Source organism: Aspergillus puulaauensis, chromosome 1 (genome assembly GCF_016861865.1).
Source record: "Aspergillus puulaauensis MK2 DNA, chromosome 1, nearly complete sequence".
NCBI classification, from domain to species: Eukaryota; Fungi; Ascomycota; class Eurotiomycetes; order Eurotiales; family Aspergillaceae; genus Aspergillus; species Aspergillus puulaauensis.
This window is the reverse complement of record NC_054857.1, coordinates 5468460-5494153: the sequence shown is the minus strand read 5'-3', so window position 1 is coordinate 5494153 and position 25694 is coordinate 5468460. Positions and strand designations below refer to the sequence as shown.

General features: G+C 52.4%; 14 protein-coding genes across 14 annotated transcripts; 8 read left to right on the top strand and 6 right to left on the bottom strand.

Moving 5' to 3' along the window:
* Positions 1-401: 401 nt before the first annotated feature.
* On the top strand, positions 402-2157 carry APUU_12167A (translation initiation factor eIF2B subunit delta; the record flags this gene model as incomplete). Its single annotated transcript, XM_041698338.1, has 2 exons — positions 402-1094; positions 1162-2157. 2 exons carry the CDS (start codon positions 402-404, stop codon positions 2155-2157), a joined length of 1689 nt encoding a protein of 562 aa, XP_041551533.1.
* Positions 2158-2767: 610 nt separating this feature from the next.
* On the top strand, positions 2768-4951 carry POL12 (DNA-directed DNA polymerase alpha subunit POL12; the record flags this gene model as incomplete). The annotated part of the gene is made up of 4 exons (XM_041698337.1): positions 2768-3147; positions 3217-3372; positions 3425-4724; positions 4778-4951. The coding sequence occupies 4 exons, from the start codon at positions 2768-2770 to the stop codon at positions 4949-4951; spliced, it is 2010 nt and encodes a 669-aa protein (XP_041551532.1).
* A 150-nt stretch (positions 4952-5101) lies between these two features.
* On the bottom strand, positions 5102-5610 carry APUU_12165S (Apc13 domain protein; the record flags this gene model as incomplete). The annotated part of the gene is made up of 2 exons (XM_041698336.1): positions 5102-5554; positions 5608-5610. The coding sequence occupies 2 exons, from the start codon at positions 5608-5610 to the stop codon at positions 5102-5104; spliced, it is 456 nt and encodes a 151-aa protein (XP_041551531.1).
* A 362-nt stretch (positions 5611-5972) lies between these two features.
* Positions 5973-7197, top strand: APUU_12164A (CRAL/TRIO domain protein; the record flags this gene model as incomplete). Its single annotated transcript, XM_041698335.1, has 2 exons — positions 5973-6798; positions 6854-7197. 2 exons carry the CDS (start codon positions 5973-5975, stop codon positions 7195-7197), a joined length of 1170 nt encoding a protein of 389 aa, XP_041551530.1.
* Positions 7198-7961: 764 nt separating this feature from the next.
* Positions 7962-9358, top strand: APUU_12163A (uncharacterized protein; the record flags this gene model as incomplete). The annotated part of the gene is made up of 5 exons (XM_041698334.1): positions 7962-8410; positions 8476-8600; positions 8663-8952; positions 9017-9283; positions 9347-9358. The coding sequence occupies 5 exons, from the start codon at positions 7962-7964 to the stop codon at positions 9356-9358; spliced, it is 1143 nt and encodes a 380-aa protein (XP_041551529.1).
* A 164-nt stretch (positions 9359-9522) lies between these two features.
* On the bottom strand, positions 9523-9843 carry APUU_12162S (uncharacterized protein; the record flags this gene model as incomplete). The annotated part of the gene is made up of 1 exon (XM_041698333.1): positions 9523-9843. One exon carries the CDS (start codon positions 9841-9843, stop codon positions 9523-9525), a length of 321 nt encoding a protein of 106 aa, XP_041551528.1.
* Positions 9844-10292: 449 nt separating this feature from the next.
* snf4 (AMP-activated serine/threonine-protein kinase regulatory subunit SNF4) lies at positions 10293-12079 on the top strand (the record flags this gene model as incomplete). The annotated part of the gene is made up of 6 exons (XM_041698332.1): positions 10293-10664; positions 10906-11029; positions 11108-11257; positions 11318-11674; positions 11725-11834; positions 11894-12079. 6 exons carry the CDS (start codon positions 10293-10295, stop codon positions 12077-12079), a joined length of 1299 nt encoding a protein of 432 aa, XP_041551527.1.
* Positions 12080-12376: 297 nt separating this feature from the next.
* Positions 12377-15002, top strand: APUU_12160A (uncharacterized protein; the record flags this gene model as incomplete). Its single annotated transcript, XM_041698331.1, has 4 exons — positions 12377-12395; positions 12486-13775; positions 13828-14148; positions 14197-15002. 4 exons carry the CDS (start codon positions 12377-12379, stop codon positions 15000-15002), a joined length of 2436 nt encoding a protein of 811 aa, XP_041551526.1.
* Positions 15003-15996: 994 nt separating this feature from the next.
* atfB (bZIP transcription factor atfB) lies at positions 15997-16893 on the top strand (the record flags this gene model as incomplete). Its single annotated transcript, XM_041698329.1, has 1 exon — positions 15997-16893. One exon carries the CDS (start codon positions 15997-15999, stop codon positions 16891-16893), a length of 897 nt encoding a protein of 298 aa, XP_041551525.1.
* A 496-nt stretch (positions 16894-17389) lies between these two features.
* Positions 17390-19190, bottom strand: APUU_12158S (sugar porter family MFS transporter; the record flags this gene model as incomplete). The annotated part of the gene is made up of 2 exons (XM_041698328.1): positions 17390-18972; positions 19025-19190. The coding sequence occupies 2 exons, from the start codon at positions 19188-19190 to the stop codon at positions 17390-17392; spliced, it is 1749 nt and encodes a 582-aa protein (XP_041551524.1).
* Positions 19191-19703: 513 nt separating this feature from the next.
* APUU_12157A (arylsulfatase) lies at positions 19704-21594 on the top strand (the record flags this gene model as incomplete). Its single annotated transcript, XM_041698327.1, has 2 exons — positions 19704-19858; positions 19911-21594. 2 exons carry the CDS (start codon positions 19704-19706, stop codon positions 21592-21594), a joined length of 1839 nt encoding a protein of 612 aa, XP_041551523.1.
* Positions 21595-21704: 110 nt separating this feature from the next.
* On the bottom strand, positions 21705-23284 carry APUU_12156S (uncharacterized protein; the record flags this gene model as incomplete). The annotated part of the gene is made up of 2 exons (XM_041698326.1): positions 21705-22706; positions 22754-23284. The coding sequence occupies 2 exons, from the start codon at positions 23282-23284 to the stop codon at positions 21705-21707; spliced, it is 1533 nt and encodes a 510-aa protein (XP_041551522.1).
* Positions 23285-23517: 233 nt separating this feature from the next.
* On the bottom strand, positions 23518-23679 carry APUU_12155S (uncharacterized protein; the record flags this gene model as incomplete). Its single annotated transcript, XM_041698325.1, has 1 exon — positions 23518-23679. The coding sequence occupies one exon, from the start codon at positions 23677-23679 to the stop codon at positions 23518-23520; it is 162 nt and encodes a 53-aa protein (XP_041551521.1).
* A 223-nt stretch (positions 23680-23902) lies between these two features.
* Positions 23903-25575, bottom strand: APUU_12154S (putative iron-regulated transporter; the record flags this gene model as incomplete). Its single annotated transcript, XM_041698324.1, has 6 exons — positions 23903-24142; positions 24199-24723; positions 24770-24930; positions 24984-25023; positions 25072-25235; positions 25290-25575. The coding sequence occupies 6 exons, from the start codon at positions 25573-25575 to the stop codon at positions 23903-23905; spliced, it is 1416 nt and encodes a 471-aa protein (XP_041551520.1).
* Between the last annotated feature and the right edge of the window lie 119 nt (positions 25576-25694).

Genomic DNA, 25694 nt, shown 5'->3' with positions numbered 1-25694 from the left:
AGAGCGATTATATCCTGGAACGGCGTTTCTGGGCGGTTTTTTGTGAGCTTTGATTCTTGTACTAAGTTTTTGATTCCTTGAGACCTTGCAATGATGAGACGAAGGTATGTCAGGATGACTGCATGATGGACATTGGGTAATCAATGAAATCAATTATGATACGTGCTTCTGCTCTTGTATTTTGTCCTCCGTACGAATAACGAGTTACCGTAGTTCATAGTTCGAGTTGCTTGCGTTAGTCTCTCCTGCAACTTGCGTTAGTTGCCGCTTATGGCATCATCCCCCGTTTCGGCGTGTGAGTCAAATCCACCGCGCTTCCCTCCATCCCCACAACCGCCCGAAAAAAAGTCTCCAATGCCCCTCCTGATTGCCGCCATCGCATTCAACCCCGTGCTCTCAACATGGCGACTTCAGCCGACCCTACCTTAAACGCCGTATCATCCTCCCCCGCCGCTCCTACCCCTGCGCCCGCTTCGGATCCGTCAGCCGCAAAGATGGAACAGCAGCAACCCGCCTCTCAACCATCCCAACCGCAAGGCCAGAAGGCCCCGAAACCCGCAAAGCCCGCCAAGCAACAACAACAACAACAACAACAACAACAACAACAACAACAACAACCGAAAGACAAAGACAGCCCCGCCGATGCAGCACCAGGAGCCGAAGGGCTCTCACCCGCGGAGCTGAAGAAGAAGGCTAAGGCCGAAAAGGCCGCCCGTCGGGCCCGCGAAAAGGCAGACCGCGAGGGCGGCGGCGGCGGCGCACCAGGCGGACAAGGCCCGGGAACACCGGCTGGGAAGAAGGGTGGTGCTGATGCTGGAGGTGCGGCCGCCGGACCAGGCGCTAAAGGACCGAAGGGCTCTGCTCCTAGACGAGGATCTGCGCCGAATGTGCCCCAGGGAGAGAGCAAGAAGAAGCAGGAGGATAAGAATGTTGCTGTTTTTGGACATCTTTATGGACAGCAACGGCGGGCTACAGTTGCGGGTGTTGGGAAGGAAGTGCATCCCGCTGTGTTGGCGTTGGGGTTGCAGCTGAGGGACTATGTGGTTTGTGGAAGCAGTGCGAGATGTGTTGCGACGTTGTTGGCTTTCAAGAGGGTATGATTCGCCTTTTTTACAGTCACATTCTACGATTCAATTGCTGGAGTGTTGCTGACCTGACTAGGTAATTGAAGCTTATACGACACCTATGGGGACATCCCTTGCCCGTCACTTGACCACCCATCTATCTCATCAGATTACCTACCTCTCTACATGCCGCCCCCTCTCCATTAGCCAGGGAAATGCCATTCGAGCCCTCAAGCTGGAAATTGCCTCCATCGACCCGTCAGTTCCCGAAGCGCAGGCCAAGACGACATTGTGCGAGTTCATTGACAGTTTTATTCGCGAGAAAATCACTGTTGCGGACCAGGTCATTGCTGGCAGTGCAGCACAGAAGATTAAAGATGGTGATGTTGTTGTCACATTTGCGGGCAGCTCCATCGTGAAACAGACTCTTCTCACTGCGTTCAAGCAGGGCAAGAAATTCCGCGTCTCCATCATCGACTCCCGCCCGCTTTTCGAGGGTAAGAACTTGGCGAGAACACTGGCCAACGCCGGTCTAGAGGTGCAATATTCTCTCATGAACGGCATCAGCCATGCGGTCAAGGACGCAACGAAGGTCTTCCTCGGCGCCCACGCCATGACCAGTAACGGACGGCTGTATTCGCGCGTCGGCACGGCGCTGGTCGCCATGTCGGCCAAAGAGCGTGCCGGAGGTGTTGAAATCCCCGTCATCGTATGCTGCGAGACAGTCAAATTCACAGACCGCGTCGCCCTGGACAGCATTGTCGTCAACGAGATTGCCGATGCCGATGAGCTGGTCCTGACACAGCCACCAACCCAATTGACGGACCTGCCAGACCCTGCTGCGGTTGCGCAGCCAGAACCAAAGAAGGGAGGCAAGGCCGCTGCCTCCAACCCCAGCCCATCTGAGTCCACTCCTGCATCAAAAACTAACACATCCGCACTCGCTGACTGGAGGGACACGCCCAACCTGCAACTATTGAACCTCTTATACGACGCCACGCCCGCCGAATACGTTGACATGGTGGTGACCGAGATGGGTAGTCTGCCGCCGAGCGCTGTTCCCATCGTGCACCGAATGAGTACGAATATGTAGGTACATTATTCTAACGTCTGTTCGTCGCATTGGGGTTTTCTTTCTCTCTTATTGTCCATACTGTATGGGTCTTTTCGTTTCGGGCATTGTCTCAAAACTTGTCATCCTTCCTCGGGCATCGGAACGCAGGGGCTGCACTAGGGGGACTCTTCTCCATGTTGTATTGACTATGATTATGCTGTATGGCTAGCGAACATTAGAGCAAAAGTATTGAAGTGATATCTTCCGGGTACCTTTACCTATTTGGTTGCCTATGTAGCGAGTTAGGAGGCGCACTTTTGAACATCCATTCCGTCGAACCTATGCTTCGCTTTCAAGCATGTAATCACTATGTCTCAAGACCCAATTCAAACAACCAAGCAAAAGCCCGCAAGGGAGCTGTAAATCTACACCTATAGTAACTAAGACCGCGGATGATATCACGTGCACAAGATATATGGCACCCAATACAGCAGGCGGTAAGAAACGCCAGAACGCGTTTCCGCACGCGTTTCGCGTTCCCATTTATCAAAAGTGCCGTACAATCAACGCAGTCCAAGCCGACACCAAATCTAAACCCAAGATCTCACATTCAGGCCCCCTCAACCCCTCAGTCCCAAATTCTACAACAATGGGCTCCGTACAGGACCCAGCCGCCTCGGAAACATCCAATGGCGAACTAACCGAGCTCTTTGCGCCCTCCGCGCCGGATGGTCTCCCCGCAGACGTCCTGGGGGAGCTGCAGTCTATAATGCGGGTTCATGGGATCACCGCCCAGGAATTGTTTTACCGATGGGAGTCGTATTGTCTGCGCATGGGGTCTGAGGAGACTAAACTTGATCTGGAGACTGTGAGGCTGTTTAAGCGGGATGTGCAGGATAATTTGGAGCGGCAGGCGAGGGGCCGGCAGCAGGTTGAGAAGCGCAGTGGTGGTGCCGCGGCGACCCCGAGGGCGAGGGAGAGGGATATGGGGATGGGTGCCGGGGCAGGTACTGGTGATGTTTTTGGGATGTAGGTTTTACCCTGCGCTATCACCTTGTGCTCTTGTTGAGGGTATGCTGATGTGATTTTTTGGAATAGGCTGGATGGATTGACGCCTGGGAGAACCCCCGGGAGTGCTGGTGGTTCGGCAAAGAGGAAAGCGGAATTTTCGTCGCCGTCGGTTTCGAAGAAGGTTGATTCGCCGCTTAGTTCGAAGACAAAGGCTTCGACGAATGGTGGAGGGGATAGTGTACAGTATGTTTTGGCTGCTTCGTTTGTATAACGAATTGCTGATGAATTGGTATAGATCTGTCCCGTTTTCAGAGCGCCCGAATCCTGGCCAGACGATTGAAACGCTCAACGAGCACCTGTCTCTGCCCGAAACACCCATGGCGCCGTTCCCAGAGCCTCGAATTCGTCCCGCCGCGAACACGGATCTCAAGAAGTTTGGGTATAAACCTATGGCTATGCGATTGTCGGAAACATCTGAGATTCTCGACGACCGGATTGATGAGTTTACGGCCATATTCGAGAAGAAGTACGAGAACGAAGACATCACGTTCGGGAGTGCTGCTGTCCAGAGCACGAGCGAGATTGTTGCTGTAGGACGCATTGCTTCTGACAGTGTAGAGGGGAAGCTCAATCCAGCGTCGCTCGTACTTGAGACGTCGAGGCGCTCAGGGGCCGGTAAGAGGGTGCCTTTGAATGTGGAGTCGATCCCGTCAGTGAACTTCTTCCCCGGGCAAATTGTTGCTTTGCTGGGGATCAATGCGTCGGGAAATTACTTTTCGGTCAAAGAGGTTCTTCCACCACCTCTTTTGCCGCCTGCCGTGTCGTCCGTTCCTACCATTGAGACTACTAATGAGCGCGTATCGGAGTCTGGGTCTTCACCATTGAATGTTATGATCGCCTCCGGACCGTATACAACAGACGACAATTTAGATTTTGAGCCTCTGAAGGAAATTTGCCAAAAAGCCGCAGAGAGTTATGCGGATGGGCTCATCCTCATGGGACCGTTCCTGGACACTGAGCACCCATTGCTAGCATCGGGTGATTTTGACCTTCCAGAATCTAACAACATTGACCCGGATACCGTTACCCTCACAACTGTCTTTAGGCATTTCATATCCACACAACTACAAAAGCTCGCTGCTGCCGTCCCGAGCATCACAATTGCTCTCGTCCCCTCCGTTAGGGATGCCGTGAGCAAACACGTTTCATGGCCACAAGAGCAGCTACCCAAGAAGGAGCTTGGACTGCCAAAACAAGCTCGCATGGTGTCCAACCCAGTGACATTTTCGCTGAATGAAACTGTTATCGGAATGTGCTCGCACGATGTGCTGTACGAACTGCGGCGTGAAGAAGCTCTCCACGGAAGACCCAAGGAGGCCAACATCCTAACACGTCTAGTGAAATACATGATTGAACAGCGACACTTTATGCCCATATTCCCGCCAACATCTAGGGATGCTCTTCCGAGACCCGGAATCGATGGTGGGCTAGCAACTGGTGCTGCCCTGGATGTACCCTATTCCAAGCTCGGTGAATGGTGGAATGTGCGGCCAGATATCCTCATTGTGCCTAGTATGCTGCCGCCGTTCGTCAAGGTATTGCTATCCCGGTAACTTCCGACGATGACTATTGTGCTAATAATAAACAGGTGGTCGACAGCATCCTCACAATAAACCCAGGCCCCATTTCCAGGCGACGAGCAGCAGGGACCTACGCTCAGATGGCAATCCACCCCCGCGTCGTCAGCGAGGAAGAGCAGGAACAGAAAAACGTAAGCCACAATCTATACGAGCGGACACGGGTCGATATAGCCAAGATTTAGGAGCAACTTTAGCTCCTGTAAATGTATAATGAGGTGTTTAGGTGTAACGATATCATAATGACCATTCCATCCGGGTATCAATAAACGTGTAAAAAAAGCCACTCAACACCGACCGCGACAAGACGTAAAATGTGGAGGTAAAATGTGACATCACCGCAAACAAACAACCCTCTTTCCACCCATCAATCTCCCCGCATCCTTAACTCTCACTTTCCCCCCCTTCGCTGCACCCCTCGCACCAGCCCCACCACTGGTAACTAACCCCTCAAGTCCCAAATCCCTCCAAACAGTTTCCCTGCGTCTCTCCATAGCCCTCGTTATTCCAAATGCCGCGTGCTGGTCAGGAACAACGTCGTCCTCGTCCTCTGGGTTCGGCGGCTGATACTGCGGCGCCACGTAGATCTCCTCGACGGGGAGGAAAGAGGGGATCAGAGCCGGCGACGAGGAGCCATATGTGACCGTGTGGTTATGGTATGTGTGTGAGGACGAGGACGATGAAGCTAGCGATGCAGTTTGGCTTGTATGTGGGCGCGTGAAGTCTTCGAAGTAGTCTGCTAGACGCGGGTGGTGCATGTGGATGTGCGTTGGAGAGGAGTCTTTGCTCTGGTGTGGATTAGAATTTTGTTGCGGTAGAATACTTGGGAAGATTTCCATACCATTTTGTTTAAAGGCTGGGTGGGTACGTGTAGTTTATTGTTTGGTGTGTCTGTTGTTGGTGGTTGATGCTGTACAGCTTTCATGGGCCGCGGACCCCGGAGTGTACTATTAATCAGCAGAAATGTGCATATTATATGCTATGCAGCCGTCTAGACTATCTTGTCGATCATTTCTCTTGAAGAGAGCGCCAATCACGCCTTATTTTCAGCGGCTCGGAAGCCACGAAGGAAACATCGCATGAGAGCTGAATCTTTTCATAAAATTGCCTTTCTTCCAAGTCCTAATATTCGGTTTCGTGAGCGGCTGTTTTGTTGACGTTTTTCTTTGAACCCAATTGCAACCAACCGTCCACGGATACTTCGCCATGTCCACCGCTCCATCCGACGCCCCAGCGACGACTACCCCAGTCAACGGTGACGCCGCCGCAGCTGAAAAGCCCCAGGTTTCAACAGAAACTGAAACTACACCTCAGGCAGAACCTCCAGCTCAGGACCAGCCGGCCTCTGAGTCCTCAGCCCCTCAGGAGACGATTGAGAGTCTCAATTTGCCGTTATCCGCCGCAGACGGTGTCATCAAGAAACCATTCCCCCGCCCCATCGACACCGCCAAACCCGCTCAGCCCGCTCAATTGACATCAGACCAACAAACTAAATATGATAGCGTCCTCAAGTCTGTATCCGAGTGGACCACTGTCCCAACGACGTCCGCTAAGAATGCCCCGACCGAAGCCATAACAGACGATGAGCGCATGTTCCTCACCCGCGAATGCCTTCTCCGCTATTTACGTGCCACGAAATGGAACGCCCCCGAGGCTGTGGCGCGACTTCAGCGTACGCTTACCTGGCGCCGTGAGTACGGAATTGAGAAATTGACGCCCGACTACATCTCCATCGAGAACGAAACAGGGAAGCAGGTGCTCCTAGGCTACGATATCCACGGCCGGCCGTGTTTGTATCTTTTGCCATCGAACCAGAATACCGAGAAGAGCGATCGGCAGGTCCAGCATCTCGTCTTTATGCTGGAGCGGGCGATTGAACTGATGCCTCCGGATCAGGAGACGCTGGCGCTGATCGTGGACTATGGCGAGACAAAGTCTGGACAGAACGCTAGTATTGGGCAGGCGAGAGATACGGTGAACTTCTTGCAGAATCATTATCCGGAGAGATTGGGGCGGGCGTTGGTTATTAACCGTAAGTTATTGTCCAAAGTTGAGCTTGTGGTAGTCAGTCAGCTAACACCGGCCAGTGTCGTTCCTCATCATGGGTTTCTTCAAGATCGTCACCCCGTTCCTTGACCCCGTTACTAGGGAAAAGCTCAAGTTCAACGAGAAATTGGGCAACCATGTGCCCCCCAGCCAGCTTCTGACATCCGTTGGAGGAGAAGTTGATTTCAAATACGACCACTCGGCCTACTGGCCTGCGCTGAACAAGCTGGCCCAGATAAAGCAGAAGGAGTACCGTGAGCGCTGGATCCAGGGTGGAAAGCGTATTGGAGAATACGAAAACTACCTCAAAACTGGCACTAGCCCGAGCGCCGCTCAGAAGGAAAGCGAAACGAATGGTGCCGATGCAACAGCCCAGGCTTCGTAGAATAGAAGCCCTACGCAAAAATAATGAATTAGACTTGTGAATGTTTCTCTGCTTTTGTTTGCAGGCAAAGGATTAATGCTTTCGGGTGCTCTTCGCTCTGAATATAGAATATTTATTTTCGGTTGATATGTTATTGAGCCTGTCAATAGAATTACAGCTTCTTTTCTCTTCCTGTGCAACCTCGGTTTAGGAATCGACTTTTAAGTTAGCTATTCGGGCATATTAAATGGCAAACGCCTGCCTTTGCTACTATAGCTTCCCATTTGCCAAGCTGAAAATCGACATAAAAAAGAAGATTCGACTGCTCCTGTCCCGACTTCTCCGGTCATTACCTAAAATATTGTGGTCAATAATATCCAGTTCTAAGATGTAATGCGTTCGGGACTCATAGATGGGTTCAACTGAGAAGAACCATGGAAACAGACAAGGCTATTCATGCATTACGCACATGATTGGCCCGTTAAAATATTCTTTGTCCGGGCTTGATCGGTTCTTGTGGAGGAAGGCTGAAACTAATGCAGGTTGCTTATGCCCCACTCTTTACCTTACGTTATGGCCCTTTATACTTCTCACCTGGGGCTTAGATACTTATATAGCAATGAATTTTACATTGAGCTTTGGAGCCGTAAGCATGTGGCATAAGCCGATGCGAATATACAAAGTGGAGTAGATGACATCTATATAAACATGCTGCTGCAAGCATTATACTCCTGGTAACAATCTTGCCATTACTTTAGTTTATCATCTTTCTTCCCGTTACCAAAATGTCTCTCTTCCAACCCCCATCCAAACCTTCAAGCCCCCTAGCAAACCACCGTATCCTCTCCCCAACAGCTTCAGTCAAAGTCTCCCCCATCTGCCTTGGGGGCATCAGCTTCGGAAATGAATGGAGCGAGCTGTTCGGAGTCAGCGAAGAGCCCTTTAAGCTACTAGATGAATTCTTCGCGCTGGGCGGTAACTTCATCGACACCGCGAATGTCTACAACAATGGGCAATCCGAGGCCCATATTGGCGCCTGGATGAAGGACCGGGGTGTCCGGGACCAAATGGTGATTGCGACCAAGTACTCGGCGCATTGTCGTGCTGGTAGCCGTGAGAGTGACCCTCTGCAGAGTAACTTTGTGGGAAACTCAGCGAAGAGTATGCTTGTTTCTGTGAGGGAGAGTTTGAAGAGGCTGGAGACGGATTATATTGATATTCTTTATGTTCATTGGTATGTTTCCCCTTAGGTCCGATACATTGTATTGGACGTTCGCTGGCTAATACTTAGCTCAATAGGTGGGATTTTGCTACGTCTGTGGAAGAAGTCATGACCCATCTACATTCCTACGTCATGTCGAAGCAAGTGCTGTATTTGGGTGTTTCTGATACTCCAGCATGGGTCGTTGTGAAGGCCAACGAGTGTACGTAAACTTCATCTTCTGCACCTACTTTGCTTTGTATCAATGCTAATCCCGACGCCTAGTCGCCCGAAAAAACGGTCTCACCCCATTCTCCATATACCAGGGTCGCTGGAACGCTGCATACCGTGACATGGAAGCCGAGATCATCTCCATGTGTGAAGACCAGGGGATGGCAATTGTTCCCTGGGCTGCACTCGGGGGTGGCTTACTTCTGTCTTCTCAGCAGCGACGAGAACGGGAAGAAAAGCTAGCTGGACAGAAGAGTTTTTACGAGCTGGACGTGCATGAGATCTCTGTATCAGATGCTTTGGAGAAGGTCGCTGTTACGAAGGAGACTACGGTCCAAGCCATTGTAGGTTACTTACTACTCATCCTTCCTTTTTGCTGGAATGACGCTAAACAGGCAAACGCAACAGGCCCTGGCGTATCTTTTTCATCAGTCGACCTATGTGATACCCATTGTTGGGGTCCAGAGTGCAGACCACATTAAGGTCATGAACGATGCGATTACGACAAAACTTTCGCTTGAAGAAATTCAGTCAATACAAAAGGCTGCACCATTTGAGCCCTTATTCCCGATGAGCTTCTTGTTCGGCTCCAAGGAATATAGCACTCGGTTGACCCCTGCGGATAACGTGCAATATGGGATGTGGGCGCGCTTTGATGCGCCGGTGAAACGAACTGTATGTATTTTATTTCGTCCGAATGATATCAGTTTAAGCCGTATATACTCACACCACAACCAGGTCTACAACTAGAAGTGTCTCTAGCATCCGATGGTTGGTTCTATGGTCAATAAAGGTTGCGTTTAAAACCGAGGCTTAGCTGTGACAACAGTCTACATAGTTTCCGCCACAGACAATATATCAATGGGCGGAGTGAGGATGAAGTTCAACTTGGGTATCTGTTTGAATGGTATTCATCAATAGAGAGATGTAAATACACGGTGCTGTGGTGCATGCTTTTGGTCTTCCCGGGCATCTGAGAACACAATTTGCAGATTCGGTTTCTGCTGATTCACGGCATACATTGTACTGTTCTTCTGAGTCTTTGACATCGGACTGAGGTCTGGTTGTAGCGATGGGATGGATGGAGTTGGATAGAGAGTCAGTGTCGGGTCCGAGTGCCGCCGCGCTGTTGGATCACGTGCGGGGATGGCGGGGTTGCCGTTTGGCTGAAGAAGAGGAGGCCTGAGGCCGCAAATAAATTGACAGCTTTGGTTGAGGAAGAGATAGAGCACCATCTTGGAAATGATATGGTTCGGTTGGAACAAGAATGAGGACGACAGGTAGACTGGATATCCTGCACCTCAACAGGAACAGGAATGCGGTGGTAAGCTATTAATATTCTGGCAGAGGGAACCCCTCCTTTCCCCCTCCCGTCCGTATGCTGTCGGGAGCTGCCCAGGCCCGCGAGTTTTGGAAAGCGTCATTGGTGAACCCATAGATAAAGATACTAACTGTCGCATTACACCGGTGTTTTACGTCTAGCCATGGGGTTATGAAATTCATTCTTGTTCTTCTTTTTGCCCCTCAGTCGAAGCTCTTCGTATACGTATCCTAAACTCTTGTATCGTTCGACTGGTTTGCTTCTTCAATCCCTGCAAAAAGTTCCCAGCCAGTTAGACACGTAGCTACCCCTCCTTCGGTCAAGTTCGTATGCGGCTCTCTGTGCCCCGGTGCTGAGTCGAGAATGGCGATTTTGTCTGAAGGGAACCCGTATCGTCAACACCAGCAGCAGCATCGTGAACGGGCAGCCAGCACCAGCGCCAGCAACCCCACGGGCAGAATCAGCGCTTCCGGGCTGCCGCCTCCGACCAACGACACCACCACCACCACCAGCACTCCTCCTTCCACCACGTTTTTTCCCTCCTCCACGCTTCGCACAGTCGGCACCCGTACGCTCCCGTCCGCGTCCCTTTCCGACCCTCCCCTCCTTCCAATCTGCGGTCACGAGCGTGGTTTTGTCCAGCCCTCCTCCTACCTCCGATCACGACCCCCCTCACATCCAATGCCCCCATCTCAGCCGGACAGGGCGATCGATCGGGAGGAGCGTCAAGGCCTGGTGAGTTTAACTTTTGCGTTTTCCCTGCTTACATCCCTGCTGTCTCGCCCGGGACTTTTTGACTCCTTGAGGCTTGGTCTGTTTCGTTTCTTCCCCATGTCTCGCATACGTCAGAACTCTCTCTCTTGAGAGGGAGACCTCAATCGATCACTGTGTCCCCCCCATTTGCCATCGCTTACTGTTTCCCAATGATGAGTCGTCCAAGGTCAAGGCTAATTGAGCTCCATTCTTTCTGTTCTAGAGTGCCATTCGCAACTTCCTCAAGGTTCGCACTAGCTATGACGTCCTCCCGCTGAGTTTCCGGCTCATTGTCTTCGATACGGCGCTCTCAGTGAAAGAAAGTTTGAACATTCTCATCCAGAATGGTATGTACTTTTGCGCCTGCAACTTTGGGCGGCCACAATCTACGAGAAGAGCCAGTGTTGACTCCACGCGCATGATAGGAATTGTTTCGGCACCATTATGGGATTCCAAGTCGTCCACATTCGCTGGTCTTCTGACTACGTCGGATTATATCAATGTCATTCAATATTACTTCCAGAACCCTGCAGCTTTGGACCAGATCGACCAATTCCGCTTGGATAACCTTCGAGGTCCGTGGAAACCGGAATTCCCCTTCCCGTTATGCGCCTTGAACTGACACGGCGATACAGAGGTGGAAAAGGCATTGGGCGTTGCGCCTCCCGAGACAATCTCCATTGATCCAGAGCGACCGCTGTACGAGGCCTGCCGGCGTATGCTCGAGTCCCGAGCTCGAAGGATTCCGCTTGTCACCAACGATAGCCAAACAGATCGGCATCTTGTCCTCAGCGTCATCACGCAGTACCGTATTCTCAAATTTGTGGCAGTCAACCTTAACGACACGCAGAAACTGAAGAAACCCTTGGGGGAAATTCAGCTGGGTTCCTACGATGATATTGCGACCGCGTCAATGGACACGCCGGTCATTGACGTGATTCATATCCTGGTCGAGCGGAGTATATCCAGTGTGCCGATTGTGAACTCGGAAGGTATGGACATTTAAATGTGACGGTTTGTATCGCTTGCTCACATTTTCTAGGTGTTGTGTACAATGTCTTCGAATCAGTAGACGTCATCACATTGATTAAGGGCGGCGTATATGATGACTTGAGCCTTACGGTTGGCGAAGCATTGAAGAAGCGACCTTCGGTATTACTTGCTTCCATCTATACCTCAATTAGTCTTGCTTGCTGATCCATGGGCCACAGGATTTCCCTGGAATCTATACCTGCTCACTAAACGATGGCCTAGACACCATTTTCGATACCATCCGCAAATCCCGCGTGCACCGTCTAGTTGTAGTAGACGACAATTTCCGATTAAAAGGCGTTCTTACACTAAGCGACATTTTACAGTACATCCTGCTAGAAGGTGAAGGTGACGAAGCTTTATGATTTAAGGACACACCCAGATGTCTTCGCATGGCCTGCAATTTGCATTGGAACGGTGTTTTTGTTTTATCTACAGATCAGCCCTGAGACGACCTCGATATGGCCCGTCGACGGACGAATGGCTGGCTCATTCTGAATGTTCCTATCTTTCTGGAACCGCTGTTCGACACAAAGATGGTATATTATGACTTTGGATTCATTCGGCGTGACTCCTGCAGGGGAGTTCATAGCCAGCCAGCAGTCTAGCATCGGCGTTTGGCTTTACAACAATAGATTTCTGCCATTTGTACAACAAATGTGATGATTCACGCCCTTCTTTGTATGAATTCCTGATGTATTCCTTGTATTTTCTTATCCTGTATGAGATATGCCCGTTGGTGTATGATCTGTACGACTGAACAAATTACAGGGCTCATTTTGAGCTCCCTCAAGGAACTCGACACTCGCCGATCCTCAGCCACGAAAGCTCGGATCATGGATGCCGGCTGTGGTCGTACCTTCTTTCTCGGGACGACGCATGAGCCCACGAAAAAGGAAGGGGCGATGGTTGCAGCCCGCCAACACCAAATGGAAAGGGCGAAGAAACGGGTTCAGCTCTGTTTCCACGCCGAAACCCCCCATAAAGAAACCAACTTGTTTCACACCGGAGCGGATTTTCTTGACACACCCTTTACGGCTACTTTGCATAGCAGGATGGTCCGCCTCGACAGCATCTTTTCCCGGTCGTCAGGGAAAGGAAGCAACGCGTCCGACAATGGTCGTTCTTGGACTCTGAGCCGGCCACAGTCAATTATGAGCCAGTCACCGCAACGAATTAAAGTGCCACTGAAAGAAACACCAGCGAATGAGCCGGAGGAGCCCAAAACAGTGTGCGGGTCCAGCGGTGAATGCGCTACGGACCAACTACAGGAGAACCGCCCACGACTTTCCAATCCAGAACCTAGCACAAAGCTGGATGCTCCCGGTAGCAGTGCTACAGAGCCATTGGAGTTTCCGCCTAACTCGGGATACTCTTCACGACGCTTCGCAGGTTTCAAGACTCTCTTTCGCACCCGCACACACAGACGGCGGAGACTCGATTTTGATATCCGCAAGGACGGAGACATAGACAATGAAAACCCCAAAAACTCCACCTCTGAAGAGGCTGGCGATGTTGCGGCACAAAGGGATCAGGCTGTAGTTGCTACTCAGCCCAACGGGCTATCCAAAGTCTCTCCGGACGATGAAACTCGAAAGGTCAGCGATACGAGTGAGAAGTCAGTAAATTCAAGCACTACCAGCAACACTGTTTGTCATCATCCGTCTAAACGGATGTCTATGCCCATTACAGTTGTAGACCGGGACCTAATTCACCAGAACCCATTCGACGATATCTACGAAGCTGCACGCTCAGAAACCTACGTTAGCAATCCATTCTCGGAACCAAAAAAGGGCACCAGATTTACAGACCAGTCAAGTTCCGGATACAGTGGCTCAGACAACCCATTCTCATCGATGCCTAGCGAAGCCCGTGAAATGAGTAACTCGTCGCAATCAAGCTGGCACTGCCCTACGTTATCAGGGTTATCAGGGTTCAACGGCTGGCCGACGCCTGCCGATCGGCGTTTGGCGACGGACTCATTTAATAGGCTAGCGTGCGATCTATATTTGGAGCCCCTGGGGGCCAACCCTGATGACGTCAGTCAATATGATAGGGCTTGTGAGTGCTTTGATAACGAACCCAGAACCCAGGCAGTCTCTGACGATCGTAGTGGATGGTATTTTTGCAGTACCCGGGGACAAGCTAGAGCGGAGACGAGACCGGCTCCTCGGTCGGATTCGAACTATGCGATCAACAATGCATATCAAATCTGAGCCAGCTGTACCCCGGGCAAGGAGTTTACGGCGAATGAAAACGTTTACTACGCTCTCTACGGGATCTTGTCTAATGACATCGTTACAGGGGAAATCGTTAGAAACACTAGCTAGGCTTGGTGGGTTTGGCTTCTTAACACTCCCAGGTGATTTTGCACCGACAACACTCAACCTTCCGGTGTGCTTTGTAGCCACTATCAACCATCTGCGAAGTTATGGTCAGTTTCCAAGTCCTCCTTTCATCTAGATTATTGACATTCGCGTAGCTCCTGGAATGCAAGGCCTGTTCGTCGACCATGGTGACCTCGAAACGGCCACGCAAACGTACCATTATTTTGCAGACCAGGTTCTATCCGCAGAGAAGGAAAGGATCAGGATCCATATGACAATGAGGAGCAGCAGAATGCCAAATTTCCTCGAGGAAGCTCCCGAGCCAGATATGGAAAATCAAAGTTCGCAGGTTCTGGGCATCGCATTCACTTTCAAGGCACTATTAGCAGGAATTCCTGGTGGTATATTGGGGTCTATGCAGCTGTATCGAGTTCTCGTTAATATCTGCCACGGGCGAATCTCTTCACGGTCGGTGCAGCGAACTGGCAGCTGTCTCGCAGGACTATCGGCCGAGGATTATGCCAAGGTGCGAGCCATGAGCCTTGGAATACTGGCACTTACCAGCTCGATGCAGCTCAATCTGATTTGTGCGGTGTTTGGATTGTGCTCGCTGCTCCTCCATGAAACGGAACGAATGGCCGAACTGGAGCTGCGCCAGCGCCGACGGTCGAATCGGCGTCCCATTGCAAGTAGCACAGACAAGCTAAGTTCGGATCGTCTTGCAGCGACTCTGGGCCCGCTCCTCATCGAGACCGGGCGAAGCGAGAGTCCTGATACGTTCCATGCCATCCAGGAGGAGATCGAGAGCCAGCGGGTGGTTGCACTCCTGATTGGGAACTGGCGCAGCATCAGCCGACAGCTGCGGATCTGGGAGCGGCGTGGCCTGGAAGGTCATGTACATGCAGGGCCGGCCCGCGCGACAAGTGTCGAGAGCAGAGAAGGAACAGGGACGGGGAATTGAAGCTTTTCAGCTACAAGTGTATATAAATTATGCCGGACTAATGCGTCATTGACAATTCATAATGCCGAGCTTGAGCACAGATCAATCTAGACCGGCCGCGGGATCCAGTTGGTTGGGCCATGCGCCCGAACGGCGATCGCCATGCGCCACTGGCCCTCTAACGCTCATCTAAGCAGGGCATGCTTGTAAACCTTGAGAGCTATCGATCAATAATATAGATGAAGCATCCGCGACCGAAGCCTCCAGAAGACCCAAGGCCGAGTGGGACGGGCAGCGGCAGAAAGAGGGGTGTGCGACCAAGAAGCCGCGCGTAGAACAAGTTTCGGGCTGGTATCAACAGGGAAGTGTAATAGAGCCCCACATCCAGAGTCCAGGAATTGCCCAGGCAAGCTCTGCTGAAGTGCTGATCCACCGCTGTTGATTGTCGGATGTTCGCCCCGACGAGAAGCAAAAAGACTCCAGCTGCCACGGAGGCCCGGCCGCCAATCAGACGCCGCCTTCGCTGCCGATGACGTTTCATCTCTGGTACACAGTCGCGAACACCAACAGTGAACAGATGATTTCTCCCTCTCGCTGCTCCAGCGTTCCGGACTTCCTGGACTTCCTGGACGGGCCAGCGATGATGTCAAGAGGAGCTGCCGGGACTTGCTTGCTGCGAAATCCAATTGGCAGGACCCTGGCTGCGGATAATTCATCCAGCCTTCCCCATAGTTAGTTACTCGGCGCTATACAGTGAATGGCACAGTATCCGGTCCCTCCTTCTCCTTCCAAAAGGTTCCCTTTCTCTCCCTCCTTTTCCAGCCTTGGTCCTCCTCCTCTTCCACTTCCTCTTCCAGCTTCCTCTCTTCATCAACACTCCGTCAAACATCGCCAATTACTGCCGTACTACCCTTTCTACATCATCACGTCTCTTGTTTGTTCTTTGTTTGACTTCATGGGTTCTTGCTTCCAGTCAACCCTCAAATCCTCGCCCTCTTCAACTTGACCTCCTCTCATGTCTCGCTCCAATTTCTTTTCCCAAGGAGCTCCTTTCATCTCTCGCAACATGTCAGGCACCATTTCTGCGTCGGAGATGCAGCGTTTGCAGTATCCGTCCGACATCCCTGAGATCGCGGGCAATCCATACGGTCTCTCCGCCGAGGAAGACATCGATATGTGGGCTGCTGACCCTACTATGCCCACTGTCAACCCCTCATGCATCGCCACGAGCGGTGTCAACAATTTCCAGCCATTTTCCAACTTTGCTGGCACCAAAATCGCAAACAGTTTCAGTCTCAGCTCGAACAAACCGCAGCTTGGCCAAATTTCGACCAACCACCAGGTTCAGCACGGCCAAATCACTCCCCCGTCTGACCGCTCTCCCGTTGAGACTTACAAACCCGCAGGGCTCCATTCGAGCATTGAGCACTCGTCTAAGGTACCTGCAAAGCGCCGTCGAGGAAGTAGCGCTCGATCCCGAGGTGGCAGTCGAGGTGCAAGTACTCGGGCTTCGACTTCGGCAGAACCTTCGTCTCCGGGTGATAACAAACAGGAGAAGACGAGGGCGCGCAATCGGCTTGCAGCCAGCAAATGCCGCCAGAAGAAAAAGGAGCAGAATACGCAGTTGGAGAGCAGGTTCGAGTATGAGAAAATCAGACGTGAAGAACTCACCCGTACTGTGAGCTCGCTGCGGGACGACATAGTGGCGGCGAAGAACCAGCTACTCGAACATTCTGAATGTGGTCACGAATCCATCAAGGCGTACATACAAAGCATGGCCAAAAGGATCACCGTTCAAGACGACCAAGCTCGCTACTCAGCTGTCCCTGCACAGTATTACGGATGCGGCACGTCGGATACGAAGCAAGAGCCATGTGGGTTTGATTTTGGTGTTTGTCCGCCAACGGCTTGAAACATGAAATAGCGGATATTATCGAGCCTTGTCATCGTTTTAACAGCGTATGACTTATGTATTGTTGGCACCCTGGAGGTCCAATTGATGACTTACGAAGCTGTTTCAAAGCGATGTTGAGCGATGTTGATTTACTGGAGTTCGGCCATTGTGGCTTAAAAAAAGGATATGATATGATAGCGTTGGGTCGGCTTCAGTGACATCTTGAAGGGCTACTTGTTTGATTCTGGCAGATTATGTTTCAGCAGGCACACGACTTTAATTTCGGGTCCTTGTGGAGTTTGGAGTTGTGGGTTTGCGATCACAGATGAGCCAAGATTACTCTTGCTAGAGAGCGCGAACACATTGCTCTCCTGTTCATTTTTATAGTTCATATATATCAGTCTAGTATGGGCTTTCAATACATGGTTAATATGTAATACCGAATTAGTACAATCTAGCAATATTAAACTGACTAGATGTGCGGTGTATATACAAGTATAGCTACACTTGTAAGTCATGACCGTCCAGCGGCATGCATACTAGCATCACTCTTCCTACCCTCCTCACCATCATCCTCCTCGCCCTCAAAGCTCGTCTGCCTAACAAGCCCCTCCGTCTCCTCTTCCCCATAGTCACATCCATCATGACCAACGCCACGATCACCATCAAAAACCCCCTGTACCTCCTCAAGACTCAACCCTCTCGTCTCGGGCAAATAAACCCAAATAACCGCCGCAATACCCAAATCCAGGACTCCAAAAAGCAAAAACGTCGCCCAGCCCAAATCCCTCAGTATATAGGGTGTCGAGGACGACCAAACAAAGTTCGACGCCCACTGGCTTGCGACCGCTAGAGACACGCCCGGGGAGCGGAGACGCGTTGGGAAGAACTCGGCTGTTAGCGGCCAGGGCAGCGGGCCCCAGGAGAGATTGTAGATTGTTATAGCGGTGTAGATGAGGAGGATTGTTATTATGCTTGTGGGGGATATTGATGCTGTTGTTGTTGATGATGATTCAGCTGGTGCGGGAGGGGATATAGATTGAGATTTCAGCAAGATAGACGTAGCAATCATGCAACCCGCCATCCCGAGCGCCCCGAGCCCCAGCAGGGGTTTCCGGCCGAACCGGTCCGCCACGAAGACGAGGAAGAATAGACAGCTGAGGACTTTGAGGGCGCCGAAGATCCCCGTCAGAAGGAGGGTGAGGGAGTGCGTTGCTGCTTCTGCTTTTGACTGTTCCTCGCTTGTGCCAATGCCTGTGCTCGAGGCATCCGGGGCACCAACAAGGAGCCCGAAAAACTGGGGTCCGAAGTACGCGAGTGCCGTCGCGCCCGTGGCCTGCTGCGCGACGAAGAGGAAGACGGCTAGGGCGATGCGGTGCAGGTTTGGACGGAGGAGAAGCTCGCGCGGGTGGAAGTCTGCCGTTGCGCTGTTGTCGTCGTCGACGGCGCGTTTCATTTCGGCGAATTCTACTGCTACCGCTGATGGGCTGTTGCTGCCGCTGCCGGCCTTGTTCTTATTGTCAGCGCCGCGGACCCAGAGCAGGCTTGTCCATGCGGCATTGGTGTGGCCATTTGCGAGGAGCCAGCGCACGCTATCGGTTAGGGAGAGCATGCCCAGTCCCATAAGTGCGCCGGGGACGAGCTGCAGCGCGAGCGGGATCTGCCACTGCGCGGGGGTGGGGGCGCGGAACTGCAGCGCAAAATCAATCCAGTATGAGGCGAAGATTCCGATGGTGAAAGTAAACTGGTATCCACTTCCGAGACGGGCACGGAGGTGTCTAGGACTCATTTCAGCGAGGTATATAGGGCTAACTGTAGCGGAGCCCCCAACCCCGAGTCCGCAGATGATACGCCCGATATAGAAGACGAGTAGGGAGTGGGAGTTGATGATTTCGAACAGGACGCCGATGCAGAAGACGGCGGAGCAAAGCATCATTGCGCGCCGGCGGCCGTGGCGGTTTGTGAGCGGCCAGATGAGCAGGCATCCTGCTAGGGCGCCGGCTTGCTGGATGCCGACGGCGATGGCGCTGACTTGAGTTTGATCGCGTGCGGAGTATTGGAAGTCGCGGAGGAAGGAGTCGAATGTGAGAACGCCTCCTGGATCGGAACTATTAGCTTAGATTGGGTGTTTAGGTATTGAAAGTACAACCAATGACGCCGGAGTCATAGCCAAAGAGAAGCCCGCCGCAGCAGACGACAGCTGCGAGCCAGTAGATGCGGAGAGAGGAGTCATGAGGGGGTGGGTTGTTGTCGGAAGGCGCGAGGTCAGGATCATGGAGGTCCTGGGGAATCTGCGCGTATGAAGGCATGCTCATCCATCTGTGAGGTTTGGAAAGGGTTATTGGATGGAGATGATGTTATTTGAGACAATGTTGTTGTATAGGATGCCACGTGCCAGGAACAGTGGAGTTGCCCCAAGGAACGTGCTGACTAATATAGGCAGAAAACTAAAAATTACGATATTCGAAGGCAACGTGGCCGAGTGGTTAAGGCGCTGTGTTTAGGCCGCAGTTCGAAAGATCATCGGTTCGAATCCGGTCGTTGTCATGGTTCTCTTTTTATTTCTTGTTTATCCTTTTCTTTCTTTTTGCTCTTTACTGTAATCAAAACAGTAATGCAGCCGACAGCCGACATTGCGTCAGATGGCACCATCTGTGACAGTTTCCTCCACAAGTGATCGATGAGGGGGAGGGTCGAGGACCCTCATAAAGCTTGTCGCAGCTCTGCCGACAGCCGATAGACGATTCCATCCAGCTATATACAGCTGTGTTTCTGCTTCATTATGGAGAGCGCCCACCTCCAGCTCCGCACCCCGCGACATCGCAAATATGGGTAAACGTCCCAACTTTCTCGTCGTCGTCGCCGATGATTTGGGCTTCTCCGACATTGGCTGCTTCGGCAGCGAGATTCGCACGCCCAACATTGACAAAATAGCCCAGCAGGGCGTGCGGTTCACGGACTTCCATGCTGCTGCTGCTTGTTCGTATGCTCCCCGCATATACTCCATCCTGTCGGATATCAAGTAACAATGACAGACCCACCCGCGCCATGATCATGACAGGCACCGACCACCACATCGCCGGGCTCGGAAACCTGATCGAATGGACCAACATCTCTGGTCAGAACGGCCCCAAAGGCTCCAGTACAGACACTGCTCCTCAGCGCGGCATGCCTGGGTACGAGGGCTATCTCAACGAGCGGGTCGTTGCCCTCCCCGAGATTCTGCGCGACGCTGGCTACCACACCCTCATGTCTGGGAAATGGCATCTAGGACTCACGCCGGAGCGCTCCCCATTCAAGCGCGGATTCGACCGCTCCCTCGCCCATCTGCCCGCATGCTCAAACCACTACGCTTACGAACCACAGCTCCAGGAGCCAGACGAGACCCCGACCTTCCTCGAGGCGAGCTATATCGCGCTGCACATGGAAGACGACAAGTACGTTAAAAAGCTGCCCGAGGGGTGGTACTCGTCCGACGGCTACGGCGATAAACTGCGCGAGTATCTCAGCGACTGGCACAAGAACAAGAAAGAGGATGAGGATAAGCCTTTCTTCGCATACTTGCCCTTCACAGCTCCACACTGGCCTCTGCAAGCACCCCGTGAATACATCGACCACTACCGCGGTATCTACGACGACGGCCCCGACGCCCTGCGCCAGAAACGTCTCGAACGCCTCAAAGCCCTCGGCATGATCCGCCAGGACGTAGAACCACACCCAGTCGTCGTCGACGAAGGCGAAGGCAAGCCCTGGGAAACCCTCACGGCTGAAGAAAAGAAACTCTCCTGCCGCGCAATGGAAGTCTTCGCAGGAATGGTCGAATGCATCGACGCCAACGTCGGCAAGATAACCGACTACCTGGCCTCCATCGACGAGCTCGACAACACCTTCGTCTGCTTCATGTCCGACAATGGCGCGGAGGGCGCCGCATACGAAGCCTACCCGCTCGTCCAATCCGGGGTTCTCCCTCACCTCCTCAAATACTACGACAACAGCTACGATAATCTAGGCAACGGGGACTCCTTCATCTGGTACGGTCCGCGCTGGGCGCAGGCCGCGACTGCACCGTCCCGCCTGTACAAGGCATACACGACAGAAGGCGGCGTGCGCGTGCCATTTCTCGCACGCTTCCCGTCCTCCGTCCAAACAGCCGACGCAGCGCGGAATGGCGCAATCACCGACCAATTCGCAACAGTCATGGACCTGGCCCCCTCGATCCTCTCCATGGCTGGGATCTCACACCCCGCGCCTGAATACCAGGGCCGCGAGGTCGTTCCGATGCGCGGGAAGAGCTTCCATGCCTGGGCGAGGGGTAGCAGCCCGCGCATCCACGAGAAGGACTTTATCCAGGGTTGGGAGACATGCGGCCGGGCGGCCCTGCGCTTCGCAGACTGGAAGATCGTGTATATACCCAAGCCGAAGGGGCCGGAGCGGTGGCAGCTGTATAACCTGGTCGAAGATCCCGGGGAGGTGAATGACCTAGCAGAGAAGTATCCCGAGCGGTTGGAGAAGCTGCTGAAGCTTTGGGACCAGTATGTTATCGAGACTGGGGTCATTCCGTTGAACCCGGATCTGGGCGAGTTCCTTGAGGCGACGGAGGCGCAGATGCCCGAGAATGCGTGGATGGAGTATGATTATTGGAAGATTGGGGCGAGGGATGAGCCTGAGAAGTTTACGCGGAAGCCGCCGAGGTTCCAAAGGACTGTCAAGCAGTTTTAGGCATACCAAGGCTACAAAATGAATATGTACATAACACTCTTCAATGAATGGAATGAATCATCTAAACCTCATAGCTCATGTCGTAAATATAGAAGGAAGTATATATACAGTTATATCATTACAAAGAAATCCGCAAACAGCTCTCGCCGCACACACCTCGAGTCCGCCCACGTCCTCGACGCATCCTGTCGCCTCGTCATCTCCTCAAGCAGTACTAACGCCTTCCCTGCATTCGGATGTCCCAGTCCCGGGCCTAGCGCCGCCATGCGCTGCATCTCAGCGACGATCCACTCCCGCTGCTCAATAGAGCCTTCTAGCGCCGCGATGAATAACGGCCATACAAACCCCATTGGCACGGATCCTGACCCGGAGGTGTTGCTAGCCGTAGCCATAGCTGTAGAACAACGATTCGGACGGCTACTTTCCTCCTTCGCAAGATGGATAATCTGGTCGACAGCTCGATAGACCCTATCGGTACGTGGGTAAATCGCAAACGCAACGCGGTGGAGGTAAACAAACAAGGCGAGAAAGTTTGCAACGTACGTTCTGAAAGTGCGAACGATAGCCGTCGCCAGATTCGGAGCGAGAGAGTCATAGAGGGATTCTTCGTCTGCGGGTGTTGAGGAGTAGAGGTCTAGGATTTTGGGGCGGCGGTTCCAGAGGGTCTCTAGGTCTGCGGAGACTGTGTGTGCAATTTGGAGGACTTCAAATTCGTCGGAGACGGTGCCTCGCGTGCGGTGGTGTAGGTCTATTATGACGATGCGCCGAGTGAGCTGCTGAGTGGCGAGGAAGAAGGTGAAGGCCGGGGAGGTGATCGAGTGGGTTATTAGGTAGGTTGGACATGTGAACAGAGGGTCGTTTGAGGTATCGTTATCTTCTAAGGTAGAGTTCGATATGTCATTGGCCTCGGGATGTGTGAGGTTTCCAAACTCGGCGAGAGGATCCCCATCACGGCCGGCCACGAGGGCTTTGATGTCGAGAAGGGTGACCCATGAGGAGATGAGGTGGGCAAGACCAGTCCAGGATCGAGTACGGTTATGAAAGCGTTGGAGAATGAGGTATGAGGTGTGGAGGAACGGGGTTGCCGGATGCCAGTTCTCGTGGGATATGAGCTGTTCTTGTTAGTAGCTTCCCGTATATATGGTGAAGGGGGTCGCACCTCGGCCAACATAAGCAGCAAAATACTCTCATACATTTTCTTGAGCGACGATTCGCTCACCTCCCCCAGTAAACAAGTCTGAATCTCCGAACTCGCCTGCCCATGATATGTTGGGCCCAGTTTCCATGGCCTTCCCTCAGCCCACGCCTTATGGATGTCCGAGTAGCAATATATAGCTAGTAAAAGCGCACGACAGCCCCCAGACTGAGAAATCATAGCATCCCTCACATATTTCCATTCCAAGTCGATCGATCCAAAGATCGTAGGCGGCGCCTCACTCTCCCGGAAATGTTCAAGCAGTTGTTCTTCCCAAACCTCCCCCGCGCTCGACCTGCGAGGAGAGTTCTGCTCTGGTACAAGTCCAACATCGTCTACTCCCCCAGGACCCCAGGTCATCTGTCGCTCATCATGAAACAAACTGCCATCGACTTCGGCTATAGCCGTTGAAGAGGGTGCGATGGTCCCCCCGTTCGTGAGATCGAGATGCTTCTGCTGGAAATCCGAAGTGATTTCCCCAATAAACCCTAGCATGTCGAAAGGGATAGGAAAATCCGAAGGAGGCGGTCCCTCAGGACTGGCAGGCAGTAAAGCTGCGTGCTGTTGCGCTGCGACTTGCTGATGGCGTGCTTGCTCGTTCGGTCGGGCCACAGCACGGATGTCGCTGATAGTGACAGCAGAACCAGGCGACGCTTCCTCGGGCTCCTGCGCAGTACTGGAGGTTGATCGCGCGCGCGATGACCGGGAACGGGGTATCCCTGGAATAATCACATTTTTGTAGACACATTGCAGCCGGAGACGACTGCAGTTGGCGCAGTCTGGTTTCGCTTCGTCGCAGCGTACTTTGCGGGCTCGACAGGTGAGGCACCCGGTGCGGCGGCGGGGTCCTGAACGACCTGGACCCCGGGCTTGGGGTGGTGTCTGAGCATGTTAGATGGGGTTTGCAAGTTTGTACTCAAACATACCTCCATTTGCAGTCAGCAGCGGCGTGGGAAGGAAAAGGGAATGGGTGTCGGAGGTGTTGGGCTGTTGCGGGGAACACCGTCCCCGCACTAAATTTACGACGATCTATATTTATATTGTATACACATATCTATCAAGCAGAAGATGAATTGCCCATTAATCTATTCACTTCTCCAGCCGATTGTCTATTTATAGCCGACTGTCGCCCATACACTTGGACGTGTGTATCAAATGTCCTCTTTCTCGACGCACATACGCCGCAAAACACACCGCAGCAACCCCAATGGCCCCGTAGCTGATGTACACCGGATACTTGAACTGATCAGGATCCTCAAAAACAATTGTCGTAGCAAACGAGATCATTTCAAACATGCTTTGTAGCGCCATTTCTGTTGCTGAAAAACGCGCTCGTTTACCAGAGTCGATGTTCTGCATTCAGTCAGACAGCTGCAGTAGAAAGCCAGTTTTTCTTGGCTGTTACATACCTCCTGGACGAGAAACTGCACCGATAAATCAAACCCCCAGAGGCCTAGCCTGCTCAGAGCGACACCAACTATAAGACTCACCGCGACTAGTTGGGGAGAGTCGCTCGCGAAAGCAAAAGCAGCCACTGCCGCCGCCAGTGTGCAGAACTGCCAGTTAAGGAACCACAGTCCCGAGCGGATAGGCCCAATCCGGTCCATGAGGAATGGAGCAACCCAGGTCCCCGATATCTCCGCTAGGACTGCGCCGATTCTCATACCACTGACTTGTAGGGAGCTGAATCCGGAATGGAGCAAGAAGGTTACCATGGTCGGGCCGAACGATAATACAGTGAGGTAGAGGAGACTCAGGGCGAAAGAGGCTAAAAACACCGGTTGTCGCACATATTCCCGCCACGGTTCAATGGTTCCCTGGGCATATTGCGAGATGCGCCTGAGGAGAGAGCGTTCTTCTGCGTGCTCTTGGGAGCGATCTTCGTCGTCTTGCCTTTCCAAGCTTCGATCTAGCTCGGGAACTGAATAGTATACCTGCTCTTTTAAGAATAACCCGTGAATCAGAGGACAAATGGCTTACCTGTGCAATTGCAAAATACTCGACTAGAACGACCGCCACATTGATTCCCAAGACCACCCAGATCGCAATCCTGGTGGATAGCAAGCCATCCATGAAAGAGACCACCACGGGGGCGACAAGCTTACAAAACAGATCGATCCGTCTCATGGTCGCATTTAGATCTATAAGGCCATGTGAGCCATTTCCTTAGAAATCAGGTTAAAGTGTGTAGTACCTTTCCGCGACACGAGCAGCGCGTCCGATATCACCACGGCCTGGTATATGTTAGCTCCGGCGCTCTGAGTATTTGAAGACCAACGCACCCAATCCCTCTCCACAGCAACCGTGTTAGCCGTCGCAGCTAATTTTTCAACACCCGCAAGCAGAACTAATGTGGTGAACAGTATCCATGAGAAGTGCGCGGGTGGCGACGTCAAGAGAACCCCCAAGCAGACACAAGATACCGCCACGGGGATACGTTGCCATACTGGCTCTAGGTCAGCGACATACCTCTCAAATATTACGTTCTATGAATACGCACTGATAGAATGTCTGATAGCAGACAGCCGGTTTAATCGATCCACCGTTGCCCCGAGCCATGACGACAAAATAACGGCGAAGAGAGAGCGTACCAGTGCATAGACTGAGGCGTAAAGCAAGGTACCTGGGAATATCGATGCAAGGAACACGACAGCCCCAAACTCAAACATGCGCGAGTTCCATGTCGACAGGAAGTGGGATGCGTAGAGCCGGAGCAGGACTCGGTTACTGGCGAGAGAACGCGAAGAGGTCGCAGCCCCGTTGGAAATCAACGGCTCGGATTCCATAATATAGGAGAGCGCGATCAATTAACGAGCGTAGAAATTGGGTATCAGCATATCGAATGTTGAATTTATGAGTTATATGGACAGGAGGGCGAAGTCGGAGTCGCCAGAGCAACCTTGAG